Raw genomic sequence first — 20,390 nt, 5'->3', positions numbered from 1 at the left:
TTGAGAAATTTTAGTTGGCCCGATCCTGCAAGTCTACAACTACTACAACTAGTGACCCACGTTGAACCGATAGAATATACATTATATGTCCATGATACACCCTTTCGCAATTATAGATTTTTTTGCAAAATAACACCATTTTGGGCCTCGCAACACCAGATCGACATCGCTTGACTATGAGTTTATTGTGGTTCTAGTTGTCCTCCTCTGGTGACCCACCACTATTCCCCTCGCACTGCCACTATATTTCTAGTCAAGGGTTTCATCCACGCGTTGTCAAGGGTTTCTCTTATGACTATTTGTCTCCATCTCTCCATGCTTTTGTCTTGTCCTTGAATTTTGAGGCCATATCCATATCTAGTTAGAAGTCACTATCTCAAAATGCTACTTGGTCTTTAGTTACTCCCTCTACTGAAAACTATTGTTGGGTGTTGTTGGGTGTATATTATGAAGTACTTGCTTGACGGTTCTATTGAACATATGAAAGCTCACTTGGTTGCCAAAGGGTATACCCAAACATACAGCGTTGACTATGTAGAGACATTTTCGCTTGCTGCTAAAATTTCATCTATCAGGATATTGATTTCCTTAGTTGCTAATTTGAGCTGGCCCACTATTTCAATTAGACATTAAAAATGCCTTCTTGAATGGAGATTTGAAGGAAGAGGCGTTTATGGAGCTGTAGGAAAAACATAGTTTGTATCGTATACAAAACATACGCAGCGAAAAATTAACGAATCTACTTCATTCACAATTGATAACATGTACTATGTAAATTTTAGAATTTAAGAACAAGAGAGCATACCTTGGTGCGGTGAAATTCAAAACCAAAGATTAGAAATACTTGGAAACACTTTTAATCTTCACTCCAATTCCACTTATGCCCAAGAAGTGTGGTCTCTCAATCAATTTATATGAATATGTTCAAGGGAGAATAAGAGAGTGGCTTACACTCACATACACACAATTTTTATACATTACCATACATTACAAAATTCTGTATGTTTCTCTCCTTATATATAACTGATTATCTAATTGGGCTAGTCTTTTGGGCCATTTTAATTGGGTTTTAGTATGTGGCTTGGAGTGGGATCAAAAGGGACAAATAAGACACTAGCTCTAATGGATTTTGGGCCTTTCTATCAACTCTTGACAAGCCCAAAATTACCATTAATTATATTTAATATCACTATATAAATATAATTGCACTTTAGGCCTTATTAATAAATTATATCCCAAGACTTTATTATACATTCAACTCATTCATTAAAACATTCGTAGTAATACAAAGTTATGAATGTTAACTGCCACTTTGAAGATTATTACATCTTAATTCTTGAATACCCGATTTAATCCTTTAAGTTATTCATCATATATTTATGAAATCCAATTTCATAAATATATACTTTAGTAACTTCTTACTAAAGTGGTTAGACTTGACACTCTGAATAACCAAACCCATTAAATTTATCTCAAGGAAATATTTTATATCTCCGTTAAGAGATTATGAATTCTATCTTGAGAATATATGTTCCTTCAACATTAAATGTGGCTGCCTAATATATTGAGATTTTGATCGTGACTTTAGATCTCACTCCTGATATATCAAAGTAACCTACATTTCATGTTCAGGTTTATTATTCTCTCAGGATTGAGAGTTCATGTAAATAGAATTCGTGAGATTTATTATTCATTTGACAATCATTAGTAGAATAATAAATCTCACAGCGGTCTAATTCAATATGTCTTAACAGTTAAAACATATCAACTAGAAGTCTCTACTTCCATGATTAAGACAAATCATCTTAGTTGATATATTATAGTCTTCGCAGATGAAATGCCCAATTTCATCACCTTCTATGAACTAAAATTCTAAGTTTACAAAGAATTTGTAATTTATATCTTCTATGACTAAATCACATAAATCACATACTATACATCACATGGACTATATGATAATGTTCAGATATTCATGTTACCATTATTTTAGATAATAATAAAACAACTTTATTAATCACAACATAATATCATACATATTGTCATACATAGCATCATACAATAAGATTTAAAGGGCATATATCCTAATAGAAGCAACCGCCCAAGTTTGTTGCTTAGGGAGAGTCTAGAAAGGTGTGTAGGTTGTATAAGGCAATCTATGGTTTTAAGCAATCTCCCAGAGCTTGGTTTGACAAATTTAATGAAGCAGTGCTAAAGTTTGGGTTGCAACATAGCCAATCTGATCACTTTGTGTTTTCTAATACCTCTGCAAGAGGAAATATTTTGTTGATAGTGTATGTTGATGATATTATAATCACTGGTGATGACAAGAAGGATATTGATGATTTGAAGAGATACCTTCAAAACTCCTTATGAACTAAGGATTTGGGAAAACTTTCATTATTTTGTAGGTATTGAGGTAGCACAATCTAAAGAAGATATCAATTTAACACAAAGAAATTATGTCTTGTATATTTTTAAAGAAATAGGCTTGTTAGAATCGAAACCAATTGTGACCCCTATGGATCCTAATGTTAAGTTGTACGAAGATTAGGGGGAGTTGTTATCTAATCTTGAGAGATATCATTGTTTGGTTGGTAAGTCAAACTATCTTACAATTACTCTCCCAGGTAATATCATTTGCAATTAGTGTTGTGAGCTAATTCATGAAAGCTCATTGCCTTCCACATTGGGAGGCAATTATTCGGATGGAGCGGTATCTTAAAGCACATCCAGGCCATGTTCTTTTGTATAAAGCTAAGGTCACCTACAAGTGGAAGCCTTTACAGATGCAGATTAGGCATGATCACTTTCAAACAAAAAATCCTCTACATATTGCACCTTTCTAAAGGAAATCTAATTACTTAGAAAAGCAATGAACAAACTATTGTAACCAGATCTAGTTTAGAGGCAGAGAATAGAGCCATGTCACATACATCATGCAAGTTTATATCAATTAAGCATTTATTTGAGGAATTAAAATTCGTTGTGAAGGTGCCTATGGCTATGCATTGTGATAATCAAGCAGCAATTCCCATTGCTCCCAATACAGTGTTCCATGAGCGAAGTAAGCATATAGAAGTAAATTGTCACATTACTCTACAAAAAGTAGAAGATTGTGTAATTGCTATTCCATATGTGTCAACAAGAGTTCAAATTGGTGAAATGTTTCCCAAAACTTTATGTAAAATTCATTTAGATTTATTATGTAACAAGTTGGGATTGTATGATATATACTCTCCAGCTTGGGGGAGTGTTACTTATGGATTACCACAATGTCAAGGTCAAAATTGGTATTTTGTACTGTACCCATATATATATTAATAAACTATCAAACCCTAAACACTTTTACCCAGACAACGAAAAAGAAATTTGTTATTGGTTTTGTGTGATGCAACCTTCTTCAAGGTATGATGCTAAGGAACCCTCAGTTTAATGCCTAGAAATTTATCTTTTACTTCATTTTTACTATTCACAGCACAAGAATAACCACCCAAACATATTTACTCCTTTGTTTTAACCCCTAACCCTACCATTCCTTTTCTCCTTTGAAAACCCTATAATCTCTATTATTTTCTAGACTACTTCCCACCAAAACCTAACCCTATTTCCTCAAAATTGAAGCTATACTAGATATATAGCAAGAATTCTAAATCTATTCTTCCCCCTGGTCCTACGTCACACCTTCCCCACCATTCTTACAAGGGAATGAGGTTTCATTTAAGTTAAACCTAATCAGTCTTGAACCCACGATCTCACCTTCCACACTATTCTTACATGGGAAGGACAAGTCACTTAACTTAAGGCTCATTAAAATTTCCAATAAAAGTTTACTAACATTTTGGACGTCTCAAGAGTTTTTGATATTTGATTAATTTAATAGAAGCCATTTGCTGTCATTGTTACTTATATTGGAAAGAACAATATAGTTGAACTTTAATTGGAGGTTTCCATTGCTTGTTGCCCTTAATAGCTTCACTCCTACAAATTTTCCCATCCCAAATCATGAGTAAACAATTAGGCTACTCGTTACTTATATTGGAAAGAACAATATAGTTGAACTTTAATTGGAGGTTTCCATTGCTTGTTGCCCTTAATAGCTTCACTCCTACAAATTTTCCCATCCCAAATCATGAGTAAACAATTAGGCTACTCAACGCAAATACAAGGGGGAGGGGAATACAGAGAGAAAATGCAAACCAAATAGGAAAACAGATACAGGTATCAAAGTTGCACCATGGGAGGCCAAAAATAAGAGCATGTATGTTAATGTGCAGAAACAGATGCAAATTACTAAAATTGTGAACAAAATTATTTGGTATATGTCCTGTGATTTATGGAACACTATTAAAAAAATATAAATTGGCTTTGCAAGCAACTATTTTAATTTTACTTTTATGGATTTCAACATCTTCGACTGACAGGAATGAAGGGTAGAGCTAGATGTTGCTTAAGGTAGGCCATGATCCCTCAAAAAATATACAAACTAGTTGCATCCTACTTTGAATTTTAAGTCCAAACAAATCATGAAGTCCCTTGGACCTCAGGACAACATACCACTAAGCTAAGCCACCCTCCACTAATCATAAAGAAGAAGTCTCAACACAACTCAATTGCAATTTTTATCCGGAATGGTTGAGGTCAGTTAGATGAGTACTTTTCCCAACTAATTGGAGTCCACTACAAGAATAATTCACCACTTGACCTATCAAAAAATAAAAAATAAAAGAAAATAAAAGAATATTTCAACTCTTGGGAATATGTACACTCATACTTTTGCTTGCATCTTTGATAACGATATCCTTCCTCACCACTACTTAAATTATATATTGCCTCCTCCCTCTATTCATTTTTGCTTCTTCAATCTCAATTAAATCACTCTTCTGCACTTGTACATCTATAGGTCATCTTCACCACAAAACATGTTGGGAAACAAATGCAGCAAAATAAAACAGGAAAGAATTACTGGTCTATTTGGATGACATGGATTTGGATTTGAATTTGGATTTGAGGAAGCCCAAATCCAAATCCTTTGTTTTGGTAAAGTTAAAAGAAATGGATTTGGATTTAGCCAAAATCCATCTTAAATTTCAAGGGTCCAAATCCATGGATTTGAAATCTCCTCACAAACCCAAGAATTTAGAAATCCCTCGCCTAGCCGACACGCTCATGCTCTCTTCTCAATTCTTCATCCGCTCCAGAAACTCTGTCACGCAGACTCACGATCTCACTTTTCCTCGCCCAAGCTTTTCTTCTTTCTCTCTTTCTCGCAGCAAGGTTTGTCTCTCTCAACTCTTTTCTTCCTCTGTATCCTCTCTATTTCTCTCTTTCTACTAAATCTAAATCATAAAGGCTTCAGGGTTTTCAGTGGGTTTCCTTTTTCTTTTCTTTTTTCTCATTTTTTGTGTGTGTGTGTGTGTGTGGGTTTGTTTGGGTTTCCTTTGATTTGTGTGTGGGTTTAATTTGGGTTTCGTTTGATTTGTTTGTGGGTTTTGTTTCATAGTATTTTCAATGATTTGTTTTGGGTTTGTCTTTATTTTCTATTTCTATTTTTGTTTGTGGGTTTGTAATGCAAATGATGTGTTTGATGAAATGCTTCTATGAACTGTCTATGAGTTGTGTAAGTAGTACTTTTACTCTTTACTCTGTTATGTCCGAAGGGTAGTGGCTGGAGCTACTGGGTTCACACAGCTCTGCTGGAACTACTTGAATTTGTATGACTATTTTTTAACAGTTGAAAGGAAATATCATTTTTTATTAAGGGCTTTGTATCCAGCACCAAAACTTATCATCATAAATACGTCCATGGAAGCCTTCTCATGATTTAAGCCCGGAAATGGTCTGTCCGAGCCATTTGCACACTGCCATTTTACTGAGCAATGTCTAATTTTAGCGTTAAATTATATAATATCAGGGTTGGATACTTGGATGCAATTATTGTGCTGTTTCAAGTGGCATACAGTAATCTTTCCAATTTATTGCCGAGTAGATGTTAATGTTAATTGTGTTAGAAAAATTTGTTAATGCAAAAGTAGTAGGCAATGGTTTGTAATTACTCTGAAATCTTTTTGGAAAAGTATGTTATTCCATTATTTGCAAAAAAAAAAAGCATTTTTCTTCATTTTTATTTTATTTTATTGTATCTGGTGTCAATTTGGTTTGTTTGTACAAACAAACAAGTTTGTGTATTTGTGGTGGTTTTAGTGAGATGTACCCAGCATGTTATTAACTGGGATGGCAATAGAAATGGATCTTGTAGTCTTATAATGTTGAGCTAAGCTAAGAATAAAACTTTGGCACAATTCTTTATTGTGTCCAAGTTTTATCTGTTTAGCTAATCATGGTATATCGGGGTGGCTGGTTTTTTCTATTGGTTGATGAAGACTTTGCAGAACAAGCTCCTCCGCAGTTTCTTCCTTATCATCTGTGAAAGGCCCAGTAAAAAGAGTACTTTAAGAAATTGAATAAGAGAGTAGTTTGATGCTTTAAAGCTTAATGTTTAGCATCAGATGTTGAGGGTTATTTATGTGTGCGTGTGTTCAGTTTGATTATTGCAAGAGATACTCTTGAAGCCTGCTATGTTATAGATGAAAGTTTTGATTTTAATGTGACTTCTTGGTTGTTGAAAAGATTTAGCATATGAAAAATAAACAACTTAAATTTGGAAGTTAGTTTGGCATGCTATCTAATTTGCATAGGTATATTTGCTTATTCCTTAATTTTGTGTGAAGAATGTTGAAATAATTTTGTAACTTATCTATTAGTGGGAATTGAATTTTTGGCCTTATTTTTACTTTTAAAATTCTTACTGCATTGTTGTTTCTCTTAGAAAGTATTGATTCATTTTTATATGCATAGGATGGCCTAGTATACATTAACTTTTTGTATGTTTTTTTATTGCTGGATGAAATTGGTTGTCTTTGTTGCAGCAGTGCTGCATATCTTTTGAATTCTCCCATTGCACAACAACCATATCAACATTTGTTATCAACAAGTTCTATAACTGAGCCTCACCAAAGAAAAATGAGTAGGAAAAATCCAATAGTTGAAGTTGTTACAGATATTGGTTCCTCTCTTTTAATTGTTAAGAACTTTAGAGTATTTTTTAGTTTAAGATTTTGAATGCTGTGAAAAAACCCATGCATTTGGGCTCTCTCTCTATGTTGATATAGATCATTTTAGTTGTCATTAGTTGACAAGACATCTCACCTTGACAATTGGATTATCAATGGCTTTTTCATTACCTCATGTATTTATTAATTGGATTATGAATGATTTTTTCATTACCTCATGTATTTATTAAACTGTTACTAAAATTAAAATGTAGAAGGATTAAGAAAAATAATAATTAAAAAATATATTTTATTGATCTTAAATCCAAATCCAAATTTAGGTATCCAAACAATGGAATTTCAAATCCTTTATTATTTAAAAAGACTCAAACAAGGAATTTTAAAATTAATGGATTTCAAATCAAGGGATTTCAAATTAATGAATTTCAAATCCAAATCCAAATGTTGCCATCCAAACACAACCTACATGTATCTTATTCGTTTTAACTGATTGTGAAATAGAGCACTACAGAATTTCATAGTGCTTCAAAATAGAAAATAGGTATGCGTGAAATCATATTTTGGCAAAAAGGTTAAAGGGTATTAAAGCTATAAGCTTTCACCTGGAAATAGCACATTGCCTCGCTTATTTTTGTATATTGTAATTGATTCAAATGTAAATTCAGTCACATTGCAAATCTCAAGACATGTTAGCAGCAGCAAGTTTCTCCTGAAGCTTTGCAATCCGAGCCTGCATTAACATAGAATGATCCGAAAATATAAGTGTGACAAAAAGAAAACAAAGGTTGTCACATAGTAACTCCTTGAAACAAATGAATACGGAAACAACCCATGCCCAAAATCAATTAAATCTTTGACGTCAGAGGTGATGATATATCAAGAAAAGACAAAGCAAACGGAAAAAAAAGCATTACACGAAAATCACAAATAAACTCTACCAACACAATGTAACAACATGAGCAAAATTCTGCACTAATATTAGTTCATCAAAAGTACATAAAGAAAACACACACACATATATATAAGTACAAAAGTTCGTCGGTTCTTTGAATGCTCTTGATCTTCAAAGATTTGTGGTGAAAGTTCTTTAGGGCTTTAGAGCTTGAATTCAATGAAGTTTCAATGGGTCAAAGTCTTTGAAGTTTCTGGAGGCTTTAAAACTTAATTCAAATAATCTTTGAGACTTGTAAGAATGATTTAGATGAATGTTTGTTTTCGAAGATTTGTAGTGGAAGTTCTTTGGGGCGTTAGAGGCTTGGATCCGTAAAGCTTTACTAATTTGTGGTTTCTTGATGTTTACAGAGGCTTTTGAGCTTGATTCCAATGAGCTTCAAGAACTAGAAGGATTACTTGAATGCTTTTGCTTCGAATGTTCTTCGTATTCGAAGGTTGAAGTTCTTCATGTCCTAGGATTTGGAGCTTAATTCCAGCAAAACTTCAAGATTGAGAAGGTTCTCTATTTATAAGAGTCTTAAATAGATTTGAAGGCACGTGATTGGTTCATATTAGTGACACGTGTCATGATTTGAATGAAGGGACTTTATGTCTTGTTCTCCAAGGGACATATAGCATTATATGATTAGTCAAAGTATTTTAATTTAAAAGAACACATGGAAATATTTGATTCAACTGCTTATGTCATTTAAATTAATATGTGCTAACATTTGTTTGGTTCCTAGGTATTCTTTGTAATTTTTATTCTTTGACACTTGGAATATTGCCATTGGCCTCTAAATAATGACAGTAGAACCCACTAGGTAGCACATGGGATCTTGTAGTTGGTTGCAAAATTTCTACTTCTACAACCACCCTAAGAGATACATAAGAGATACAGAACCTTAACTCGCCACCCAAGGATCCAGCAATGGGATAAGAGTTTAAAAGAAAAAAAATTCATCTTCTAAAGCACAAAGGCTATATAATTTGAAAATACACCATGCATTTATTTAATTCAGCCAAAATGCTTATATAGAGCTTAGAACAACCCTCTAAGCATAGTAGAACAAAAATAGGAATTAAAACATTAAATATGCCAAACCAAAGTTAGACTTGACTCTTAAGAACTAGAAACACAATAAAAGACTTGTTTGCCTAGGAGAATTAGAACATAAAGTCTAAAAATTCCTCAGAAATTACTAATTAAAGACTATTTGACTTCCCTGCAAATGATAACTTAATAATGATATTTTTAGAGGGAAAAAACGTTCAAAATAATGGGCTGCACTTTCGGACTTCAAGAAAAACATCTAGGCCAGACTTAGCATCAAATTAGGTTTGCTGGAACTAGTGACACTCTGGTATCAGACTCCCCTTGTTGGAAAGGACTTGCCCCCAAGTCCACTTGGTCTTTTTGATTTCACAGTAAGGAGAAAGATCAGAAACACTGAAGGTTGTTGAAACACCATAATCTCCTAGCAGCTCATTCTTGTAAGCATTCTCACCGATCTGTTGTTGCACCTTAAAAGGTCCATCAGCTTGAGGCTTCAACTTAGAAGATTTTTTGGAGGGAAATCTTTCCATCCTAAGATGAATCCAAACCCAAGTCACCTTCCTTGAAAACTACCGGTTTCCGGTGCTTATTTGTTTGCTTGCAATACTTCTCATTTTGCTTCCCAATCTTATTTCGGACTTGTTCATGCAATTTCTTGATTTTCTTAGCCCTTTCTTTAGTATCACCACTAAAATTCTTAGTGACAGAAAGTGGTGTCAATTCAAGTGGTCTAGTCGGATTAAGACCATAAACAACTTCAAAAGGGCTATGATTTGTAGTTTGGCTAGTGGACCAAATATAAGTAAACTTAGCTTGGGCCAAAAGAAGATCTCATTGTCTAATGTTCTTCCCCACAAAGCTTCTCAAAATATTTTCCAAACTTCAATTCACAACTTCGATTTGGCCATCCGTTTGTGGATGATAAGAAGAGTCCAAGCTTCCTCCAAAGAGTACGCCAAAATGACTTACAAACTTCAAATCACGATCTGAAGTGATAGTTTTTGCCATAAAGCTTGACTCTCTCTTTGAAATACAAATCACCAATAGAATCCTTGTTTCTTTGAGTTTGAGGCAAACCCAAAATAAAGTCTAAGATGATATCCTTCCATGGAGCCTTGGGAACAAGTAATGGAATGTACAACTAGGTGTTTTGACTATGGCTCTTAGCAATGTGGTAGGTTCTGCAACTTCTCACAAGACACATAACACCATGAGCCAATTTGGGCCAATAGAAGTTTTCTTGTACAAGAGAGAGTTTTGTCTCTCCCAAAGTGTCCAGCAAGACCTCCTCCATAAGCTTCTTGAATAATTGCCCTTCGCAAAGAAAATTGAGGGATGCCCAATTTGTTGCCTTTGAAAATAAAACCTCCTTGCTTCAAGAAATGATCGACAGCACCCTTAGAACAACATTTCCACACATTTATCAAAGTTTGGATCATCATTATACAACTCCTTGAGAACTTCAAAGCCTAATACTTGCACTTCCATGGTGTTTAGAAAAGAATGCCTTCTACTTAATGCATCAGCCACTTGATTCAGTTTACCAGACTTGTGTTTGATAGAGAAAGAATAGGATTGAAGAAATTCAACCCACCTTGCACGTTAGCTATTAAGTTCTGTTGGCTATTCAAATACTTCAAAGCTTCGTGATCAGAATGAAGTAAAAACTCATGTGGAAGGAGATAATGACTCCAATGATCCAAATGCACGAATAATGGCATAAAACTCTATATCGTAAATAGAATATTTCTTCTTGCATTCATTCAGTTTCTCACTAAAGAAAGCAATAGGCTTACCCTCATGGCTAAGCACAACACCAATTCCCACACCTGAAGCATCACCATCAACATCGAACAACTTGTTGAAATCTAGAAGTACAAGAATTAGAGCTTCCATTACCTTCCTTTTGAGCAGCTCAAAGCTCTTTTGGGCTTCTTTATTCCATTGAAACTTTCCTCCCTTCAAACATTCAGCAACAATGGCAATAAGGCTACTAAAGTTTCTGATAAAACGTCAATAAAAAGAAGCAAGTCCATGAAAACTTCTAACATCATGGAGAGAATTTTGAATGGAACAACTAAGTATAGCCTTTATTTTACTTGGATCCATCTTGATTCCATCACTTGAAATAACATAGCCTACGAACACAAGCCTATTAGTTAGGAAATGACACTTCTTCAAATAAGCATAAAGCTTCTATTCACGAAGAGTTTGAAACACCTTATGAAGATGCACCATATGCTCTTGAAGAGTTTTGCTATACACTAAGAGTGTTTGGTAAACTGTAATAGACACTGTAATGTAATAGTTATTCTTACGATTTAGGTATTCAATAGTTTGGTTATGTTTTTATTACATAGAATAGTCATTCCTTATAAATAGCTATTTTTTAAAATGAAGAATAACTATTCATCTCTAAAAGAGTTGTAATAGCAATTTCTTAGTAGATGTATTAATTTCTAAACTTAATATATTTTCAAATAAATGAACTTTCTATATGCACATAACTATTATGAAAATAAAAAATCATAAAAAAAAACTAATCTCTCTTTCAAATTTAAAAAATATATATATTATTTTTTAAGAAATATAATTATATGAGGAAGATATTTCCTTAAATATATTTTAAGTTTAATTTAAAATGCTTTCATTCCATTATTTTCAGTGTTCTATTATTGTGTTGTCACCAAACAAATGAATAGTAATAAATATTACATTACATCATCTTGTATTCTTTGAAATACCTATCCCTATTCCTATGTAATTTCCGTTATAGTTTACCAAACGTGCCCTAAGATGTCATCAAAATATACAACAACAAAATGACTAATGAAAGGTTTAAAGATATGACTCATTAATCACATAAAAGTATTAGTAGCATTAAAGAGTCCGAATGGCATCACCATCCATTCATACAACACTTCTTTAGTTTTGAAAGTTGTTTTCCATTCATCACTTGGCCTCATTCGAATTTGATAATAACCATTGTAAAGATCAATCTTGGAGAAAATCATAGCTCCATTAAGCTAGTTAAGAAGATTATCAAACCGCAGAATAGGAAAGCGGTATCAAATGGTGATGTTGTTTACTTCCCTACTATCATACTTTCTCTTACAAGACCCTTTGATATCAACTCTTCAACTTGACTCTATAACTCTACATGCTCTTTCAGATTCATTCTATAAGCTGGCTTATTAAGCAAAATAGAACCCAATACAAGGTCAATGCAATGTTGCATATCTCTTATAGGTGGAAGGCCAAAAGGAATTTCATCTGGAAAAACATCACTAAATTTCTCAAGAAATTGTATCAACAAAGAAGGTATGCCCGCTGGATCTTTCTCTTCTCTTACCACAATAGCAAACCCCTCACCACATTCTGTCAATGCTTTCTCCACCTCAAATCTAGTTATTAAATTGTTTCCCTCCCCATGAGAAGGTTTGGGAACATGAACTATCCTTAGAGGAGCTAAAATTATTTTAACTCTATCCTTTTCAAAAAAGTAAGTATTTTTGAAACCATCACGACTAGTCTTCCTATCATACTGCCATGGTCTACCAAGTAATAAATGACATAAATCCATAGGTACAAAATCACAAACTACTGCATTATTATAATTCTTGTCAATAGAAATCTGAATTAAGCATCTTTTATTTACCTTCACTTCACTGCCTTTGCGAAGCCACTTGAGTTTGTGTGGTTAAGGATGATTTTCAGTTTTTAACTTCAACTTCTCCACCATGGTTGCTGCAACAACATTCTCACAACTTCTCCCATCAATAATAACGTCACAAAATTTTCCATGAGAAGTGCATCTGGTACAAAATATATTGTTCTGAAGCCATTCATCTTCAGCATATGCTACCTTGAGACTCCTTTGAACAACAAGTGACTCTCCTTAATCAACATAGACCACCTCCTCAAAATCAGCATGTTTATGAACTACTAATGCTGACTCATCTTCATCCTTTATTTCCACATTTTCGTCCACAAGAAAAATTATCTTGCGATTTGGACAATCAAAAGCAATATGCCCAAGCCATTGACATTTAAAACATCTATGGCTTATACTGGAGGCATTGGGATGATTAAACCTGATGCAGATTCATTCTTTGGCGATTGCTTCACAGTGGCTATCTTGGGTAGTGCAAAGGCCTTAGAAGTGGAACCATTCCCTCAGTTAGAAATTCCCTCTCGATTATAAGATCAGAAGCTACTGCCATGCCTTTCCTTCAATTGCTTCTCCACTTTCATAGCTAGCTTGCAAACATAATTGCAAGTCCAATAGGGTTGTAGTTGAACCATATCACTGATTTCAGCACGTAACCCATCAAGATAGTGGGCTATCATTTGCTCCTCTAGTTCTACAACTCACATAGAATCATAAGACAATCAAACTCCGCTATATACTCCACAGAAACTCTTTCTATTTGAAATTATGAAATTTCATAAAAGCATCTTCCTTGTAGTGGTCAAACAAGTATTTTCTCTTGAACTCTCTTTTCATCTTTTCCTATGTCACAATATGATCTCTTCCTTCACATTGTCGATGCCTCTTGAGATGCTCCCACCAGATCGAAGCATGTTTCCTTAACTTGATAGCAACAATCTTCACCTTGTGATTTTCTGGAACATCTTTGAAATCAAAGATTCTCTCAACAGTAGTTAGCCAATCAATAAAATCATCAAGTTGCATCTTCCCTTCAAATTCTGGTATATCCACCTTCATATCATAACCTCGTTGTAAGTTTCTGACATAATGAGGATGGGGTGGAGTGCTCCCACCAGAAGAATGACTATAAGCATGATGAACTGGATTCTCCTCTTCATCATCACTAACAGCTTCAAATTTTGAATTATGATGCCTAGGACCACGTCCTTGATTCTCATAAAGCTCCAAATGCTCCTAGAGTTGTTGAAGTTATCTCCTTAGATCATCTATTTCAAAATCTTGATGATCTCTCTCAGGTACCTCGACATTATTAACATGTCAATGATGTCCAACCATTAAACCAAAGCTCCGATACCAACTAAGACCAGATTTGTAACGGAAAAACCAAATTGATCTAATATGGGAATGATGGATTGAACTAAACACTAAATAATTAAAGGGGATAAATGGCTCACCACTCTATGGGATACATAAACACCACCCAAAGAGATACAAAACCCTATATCGCCACCCAAGGAATCCACCAATGAAATAAGAGTTTAAAAGAAGAAATTCATCTTCTAAAGCACAAAGGCTATATAATCTGAAAATACACTCTGCCTTTATTTAATTCAGCCAAAAGGCTTATAGAAAGCTTAGAACAACCCTCTAAGTATAGGACAACGAAAATAGTAATTAAAACATTAAATTTGCAACACCAAAGTCAAACTTGACTCTTAGGAACTACAAACACAATAAAATACTTGTCTGCCTAGAAGAATTAAAACATAAAGTCTGATAATTCCCTAGAAATTACTAATTAAAGACTATTTGACTTCCTTGAAAACAATAACTTATTAATGATATTTTTAGAAAGAAGGAGAGTTCAAAATAATGGGTTGCATTTCTAGACTTCAAGAAAAACATCTACGCCAGAGACTTAGTATGAGATTGGGCTTGCTAGAACTTGAAACACTCTAGTGTCACTTCTCGAATACTGAAAAAGAAAATTCCATTGGCAATCCATTCATACCTTGTGTCACACACACTAGACTACAATTGTTAGGAGCAGGGCCAGCAATCAACATGCGAGTTGAACAATGGTCGTAAGTAGAATTTCCCCTCTTGCATATCAAAGTTGATAAATTCAATGGTTCAAACTAAAAGAAGTTCAAGGTCATAAACATAAATTTTTTAAAAGTGGTTGTAGTAATTCTGGTTTTATTTGACTTGCAATGGCACTTTTCTGTCTAATGGCATTCTATCACAGAATCCATTGACAGCTGCATATTTATGTTTAGCACCCTGAACTTCTTTATGGGGAGACCCAATAAACCATTGTCAATATAGACTAGTTCCACACCCGCACGTGGGGGAGGATCTCTCTGTCTATCATTGTTCAACTAAATATTCAAGGAAAGGAAGCAAAATATTTTGATAAACTAGAGGGAAAATAAAATATATTAGCATAATATTAGAGATAATGATTCAAATAATGACATGCATTTGGGAAAATACAACAAGAGGAGAGGGAAGGATAATTCAAATGAAATTAAGTAATTCGGCAAGATTCTTAACTGGAACTTGCTTGAAGAGTTCAAATGCAGCTTTCCATTTTGAATAATTTTCAGTCCTTTCATACTAATTCCATTGGCTGGTAGTAAGCTTAATTATGCGTGAGACTGCAAAGTCTATATAAGGCATGTATTAGTGTTGGGTAGATAGAAGACTAAAAAAGGCATGTCTTCATGTTTTTGGAAGTTAAATTTGGGCAGAGGCCTGTATTAGGCTTGGTGTTTTCAGAAGTCAATGAAATTCAGTAAGTAGAGGCCTACAAAGGCATATATTAATCTTTTCTAAAGGAAAGGAGATAATAAAAGAAAATGGCAGTTCGTTTGATGTGCAATGCATCTTTCTTTTGGGGGTGATGCTCAAGGACACTAGTTTGATGCTAGGTTGATTTTTCTTCTTCTATCTATTTCTCTCTGGTTCTGTGCTCCATTCCAGATCCTTTACTGCGATTATTCTTCCCTAACCACTAATATCCCAGCCCAAACACAAACAAACCTAATCTGTACACCCTAAACCAGCCCCAAGATTCTTAGTTACTGGGTGATGAATATGAGATCCTGCATCAGATAGAATGATACCTTGAATGATTTGGAATGACGAACTGAAGGATCTATATGCAAAGATGTTAAATATGAACTCTCAGCTGAATCAAACTGGTCCATAGCTAAGAAAGCATCACCCAGGCAGATATAAGCCTGCAAAAGATAAATTAGTAATATAACCACAACAAAAAAAAGGATGAAAAAAATAATTATATATCAACATCTTGTTCACCTGAGCAATGCATAAATAAATAAGTTCAAAATATAAAAGGCAATATTATTTCAGGATAGGTCCCAATTTTAATATGAGGGAACCGCATGGCAGAGAGCTATAGATTGATTTGTACTTGACAGCTTGTCACATGGCAGAAATTTAGAAAAGACTGGTCCGGTTTTTAAGGTTTTATGGCGTGGCATAATGCTTCTCATTAATGTATATTTAAAAAAATCACCACATGGAAGAAGCCTCAGTGGCAGCTCCCTCAAATTCCGAATTCACAAAAATATGACATATAACATGGATGACCATCGAACATATTTTAGGAAGCATTCCATCATATTTGTAAATATTTGCACTTGTCTAATAGTTTGTAGACCACTTGTACAGTGATCATAAACCAAAATATGCATGCTTGACACACGATCAAACACAAGAGAGAGAGAGAGAGAGAGACCTATGTACCCAGCAAAATTTGCTTAAATATTGTAAGTTAAAATGGTAAAGCACAAAATTCAAACAAGAAGCACAGTAATTACAGCAACAAAGACTTACTATCCCCTGACTTCTGAATGGATAGACACATCATATTAAACCATTCAGAAGTTGATTACAATTCATAGGATTTATGTAAACAAGAGAGAGACAACAGGATCTGCCCCATTGGACCAGAACTCAATCAAAACCAATTTTCTAACAAAACTATTAATAAATAAATAAATATTTACCCAGGAGATTCAGTTCAAAAAGAATGATACAATATTCTGTTGGCAATCATCAATATGCGTGAACCCATCCCTTCTCAAGGTAGAATGACTACAATTTGTATGTATTATTCATTTTAGATTGGGAGCTTTAAATATGCCAGCTACCAGAAAGCATGGAATTCATTTCATTGTATCAAACACCTTGCTTGACCTTGTCATAAAATGGAAGTTAACCGATTCCAATAATAATAATAATAATAATAATAGGTTACCTGAGGATAGTGAGGAGCAAAATTCAAAGCTTCTCTGGCATCTTCAAGAGCCCCTGAATAATTTCCCAACGCTAACCTTGCACGAGACCTGAATAGTAATAATAATAATAATAATATATTAGATAGCACCAAATGGTTTTAAATTCAATCAGATGAGGAGGGTAAAAGTACCTGTCCAAATACAAAATATGGATAGCACCAAATGGTTTTAAATTGATGGCCTGTGAGAGCAGGAGGTCTGCCTGGGAGAAATTAGCCTGTGAGAACTCATTCTGGGCACTCTTGCTCAATGCTAAAGCTTCCAGACTCAGCCTGGCCACCGATGAATCATCATCTCCACCGCATAATAATAATTGGACCATGATGTGGGCAGCGCGAGCAGGTGTACCACAGTGTCCGACTATAACTGGATTGGGTAGAGCCACTAGGTTAGGGCCTGAGCCACAACGGCCCAAGCAGCCACAGGACTTGACGGTCAGATTTGGAGGAGCAAGAGCCAAGAGCGTTTCTAAGGTTTCCAGGGAGCCTTGCCTGCGACATGTCCGGTTCGTGCAAACCCTTATTTCTGAGATCTCTCTCTCTCTCTCTTTCCTTTCTGCCTTAATCATACTACTCATTCCTCTCTTTTTTGATACTCCATTTCCGTTTGCCTTGCCATTCCTCATCCACCACCTCGGTGACCATAATAATGATGACGATGATGATTCTTTAATGGTAAGTAATGGACTTCGACTTCCTGCTTCACAGATATTACAAATTAACCTCACCCTAACACTTCCCTCCATTTTATTTGCTGTTTCCTTCCTACCCTCTGCTCTATCTGTTTAGCTTTTTGATATCACTCACAATTTTATATATATATATAATGTAAGGACTGGATTTGATCCTTAGCCCAAAGTGTGATTGGATCCAAGCCAAATTGGCCTAGTACAATGAATTTATAGAGAGCAGGTTGGAAAACTAGGCTCTAATGAATGACTTAACAATTATAATGGATTTCAAAAGATAATCAAACAAAGATGGAATAAAGCTCTCTAAGTAAATTTGTCCTCGGCCCAATTCGAGGAGGTCTGTTCCAGTCTATATTGATTGAAAAATATTACAGATCTAGTTTAAGCTGTTTTAGTACTTCCTTTTACAAATTTCCAATCTCTTCTCTACAGAGGGTCTTTTACATTATGTAATTCTCTTTTGATAATCTTGATCCTACACTTGTTGATTATCTAAGTCATTACTTGAGTGCTTATCCCATCGGACATTCTTTCTGGCGCTCTATGAGTTGGGATAGCCAATGCAGTACTGTTCAGAGGTTTTCTCCACATAAATGCGGCCAGAATGTTAGTTGTAGTGCATTCAATGCGGTGGCAACAACTTTATTTTAGATATTTCCTAGCTCCCATTCTTCCAGTATGTTCGTAACACATGCCCCCAACAGAGGAGTTTCTTGGAAGGTCACTTTGAGTAATAGGATATGCATTCGATCTGTGCTTGGCTTATCCGATGAGATATTCCTCCTCGAATCGCCTTTCCCAACCTTTCCACTTGCATGTTACTTAGGGGATTCTGAACTTAACACTCTCACTACCGTTTATTCGTCCTCGGACCAATCAACGTCTTCAACCAAAACCCAAGGCCCAATATACAATTTTAGGCCCTTATCTCTACAATAGCCCCTCAAAACTTTGATTTTTCCCTCTTATCCGAGGAGAAAAAGTGGGGTTTTGATTTCTTAAGGGTCAAAACTATTAATTTCTCTAATTTACACACGTCGGAGCAACGTTTGGTGCTCCTCATAACTGTTACTGATGCCTTGAAGCCTGCGATGCGTTATTAATTGCTTTAGGTGGCGTTTTGTTCCCCGCATCCAATGGTGAGGAGTAGATCCTATGATGGACATTTTTCTTCGAATTTTGAGCAGGATAACTCCCACTCAATTCCCCCTCCTATATAAGGCGTATGAAGGACTCACTTTTTCTCACTTTATAAAAACTTTCAAACTCTCAAAAGCTCTCAACCTTTCAAGAACTCTCAATCTTCCAAGAACTTCCCACAATGTCACTTTGTTCACTTTCCCGTAATTTTTTATTCTTTATTTTTTTCTAGGTTGTTTTCTCATTGGCCAATCTTCTCGGCCCTCCATTCTTCATCTCCTTTATTTAAAAACTTCACCCATTCCCCTTTAGCTTGACCAGATGGGTAGGTTTAAGCACCTAGTAGATTCTGATGCCGGTATGGAAGGTTTTAGAGCCAAATACCGCATTTCGCAGGGAGTAGCCTACTCCCTGCAATATTGTGCTCCAGACCAAATAGTCACAAACAGGGAGGAAGGGGAAGTCGTCATTCCTGTGATCACTTTCATAGAAGGAGGAATGACACTCCTCATGGGCAGGGTGACCCGAGATTATCTGATCAACCATAGGTTGACTCCCCATCAATGCACCCCTAACCTATTTAGGGTCTTGGGTAGCATAGACGCTCTCAACGAGCAAATAGGCTTAGGGCTCACATGGCATGATGTAGTTCACATGTACAAGTGCCACAAACTTGCCAACGCGGGATATTATCTCAAGTCTCAGTCCGACATTGTTAGGCTGATATTGTGTCTTCTTAAGTTTAACAAAGGCATAAAGGATGACTACCTAATTGTCTTCGGGGAGTGGCATGACGGTCTTCACTACCCAACTCGAGCGAAAGAGCCAAGGAGGGTACCCTAGGATTAGTCCCTATGGCAGGGGATTTAGCCCTTTAGTTTTATTCCTTTTTTTTTTTTAACACTTCACCTTCTTCTAATGATAATTTCCATTGGTCTGACCATGATTTCCTCCTCGGACATTTTTGCAGATAAAAGGCATGTTGCTCCGAGACTCAGCCTGGTCAACGTTTTGGCTCTCAACAAACTACTGAGGTTGGAGATCTTTATAAGTGAAGATGGGCAGCTACGAGCCATTCACTTAGTACTTGACTACGAGCCTTTATCAAGAAACTTCTAGGACGCGGGTCAGGCAATAAGAGCTAGTGATTCCTAATTGGCCCGCATAGACGTCTCTGTGCCTGGTTTTTTGACTCGGAGAGATCTTCCACATGTTGTACTGCAACTTCAACAGGTTTTGCCTGAGGCAGCAGCAGCACCAAGGGAGGGGATTTCCTTTTCACACTTATCACTTGAAGAGGAGATAGAAAATTTTCATTTTGAAGAAGAGAAGACTCAAGGGGCTCAAATAGTTCACATCTCAGACGCCGAAGACGAGCCTGATAGGCATTCAAGTGTTCACTCCCCAATTTTGGTGATTGCTCGTCCAAATAGCACCTTCGAAGAAGAGGAAGATGAGATGGCCTTGAACCAGGGGAATAAAAGCCTAAGAGACCTCA

At 35.5% G+C, this 20,390-nt stretch overlaps 1 protein-coding gene across 3 annotated transcripts; it reads right to left on the bottom strand.

The window, feature by feature from the left end:
- Positions 1 to 7,485: 7,485 nt before the first annotated feature.
- On the bottom strand, positions 7,486 to 17,873 carry LOC115963767. Of its 3 annotated transcripts, XR_004085910.1 has the most exons (5): positions 17,193 to 17,858; positions 17,022 to 17,109; positions 15,862 to 15,978; positions 15,290 to 15,402; positions 7,486 to 7,800 (listed from the first exon to the last, which is right to left on the bottom strand). XR_004085910.1 is itself a non-coding variant. In XM_031082920.1 (4 exons), the coding sequence occupies exons 1-4, from the start codon at positions 17,804 to 17,806 to the stop codon at positions 7,750 to 7,752; spliced, it is 870 nt and encodes a 289-aa protein (XP_030938780.1). In that variant the 5' UTR covers positions 17,807 to 17,873; the 3' UTR covers positions 7,486 to 7,749. The 3 variants fall into 3 exon arrangements, 2 of the variants coding, with proteins under 2 accessions (XP_030938780.1, XP_030938779.1); XM_031082920.1 differs by lacking the exon at positions 15,290 to 15,402 and having other exon boundaries at positions 17,193 to 17,873; XM_031082919.1 differs by lacking the exons at positions 7,486 to 7,800; positions 15,290 to 15,402 and adding an exon at positions 9,799 to 11,019.
- Positions 17,874 to 20,390: the final 2,517 nt, after the last annotated feature.

This window comes from Quercus lobata, chromosome 10 (genome assembly GCF_001633185.2).
Source record: "Quercus lobata isolate SW786 chromosome 10, ValleyOak3.0 Primary Assembly, whole genome shotgun sequence".
Taxonomy (NCBI): domain Eukaryota; kingdom Viridiplantae; phylum Streptophyta; class Magnoliopsida; order Fagales; family Fagaceae; genus Quercus; species Quercus lobata.
The sequence above is the reverse complement of the archived record's forward strand: the minus strand, read 5'-3'. Positions and strand labels throughout refer to the sequence as shown.

What these genes read in the sequence shown, in the direction of transcription:
- LOC115963767 (XM_031082919.1), bottom strand. Translation starts at nt 17,806, where the DNA reads ATGGAGGGAAGTGTTAGGGTGAGGTTAATTTGTAATATCTGTGAAGCA. An exon ending in CATATTTTGTATTTGGACAG is followed by an intron (nt 17,110 to 17,192) that starts GTACTTTTACCC and finishes ATTACTATTCAG; the next exon opens with GTCTCGTGCAAGGTTAGCGT. An exon ending in GTCATTCCAAATCATTCAAG is followed by an intron (nt 11,020 to 15,861) that starts GTATCATTCTAT and finishes GAATGTTTGAAG; the next exon opens with GGAGGAAAGTTTCAATGGAA.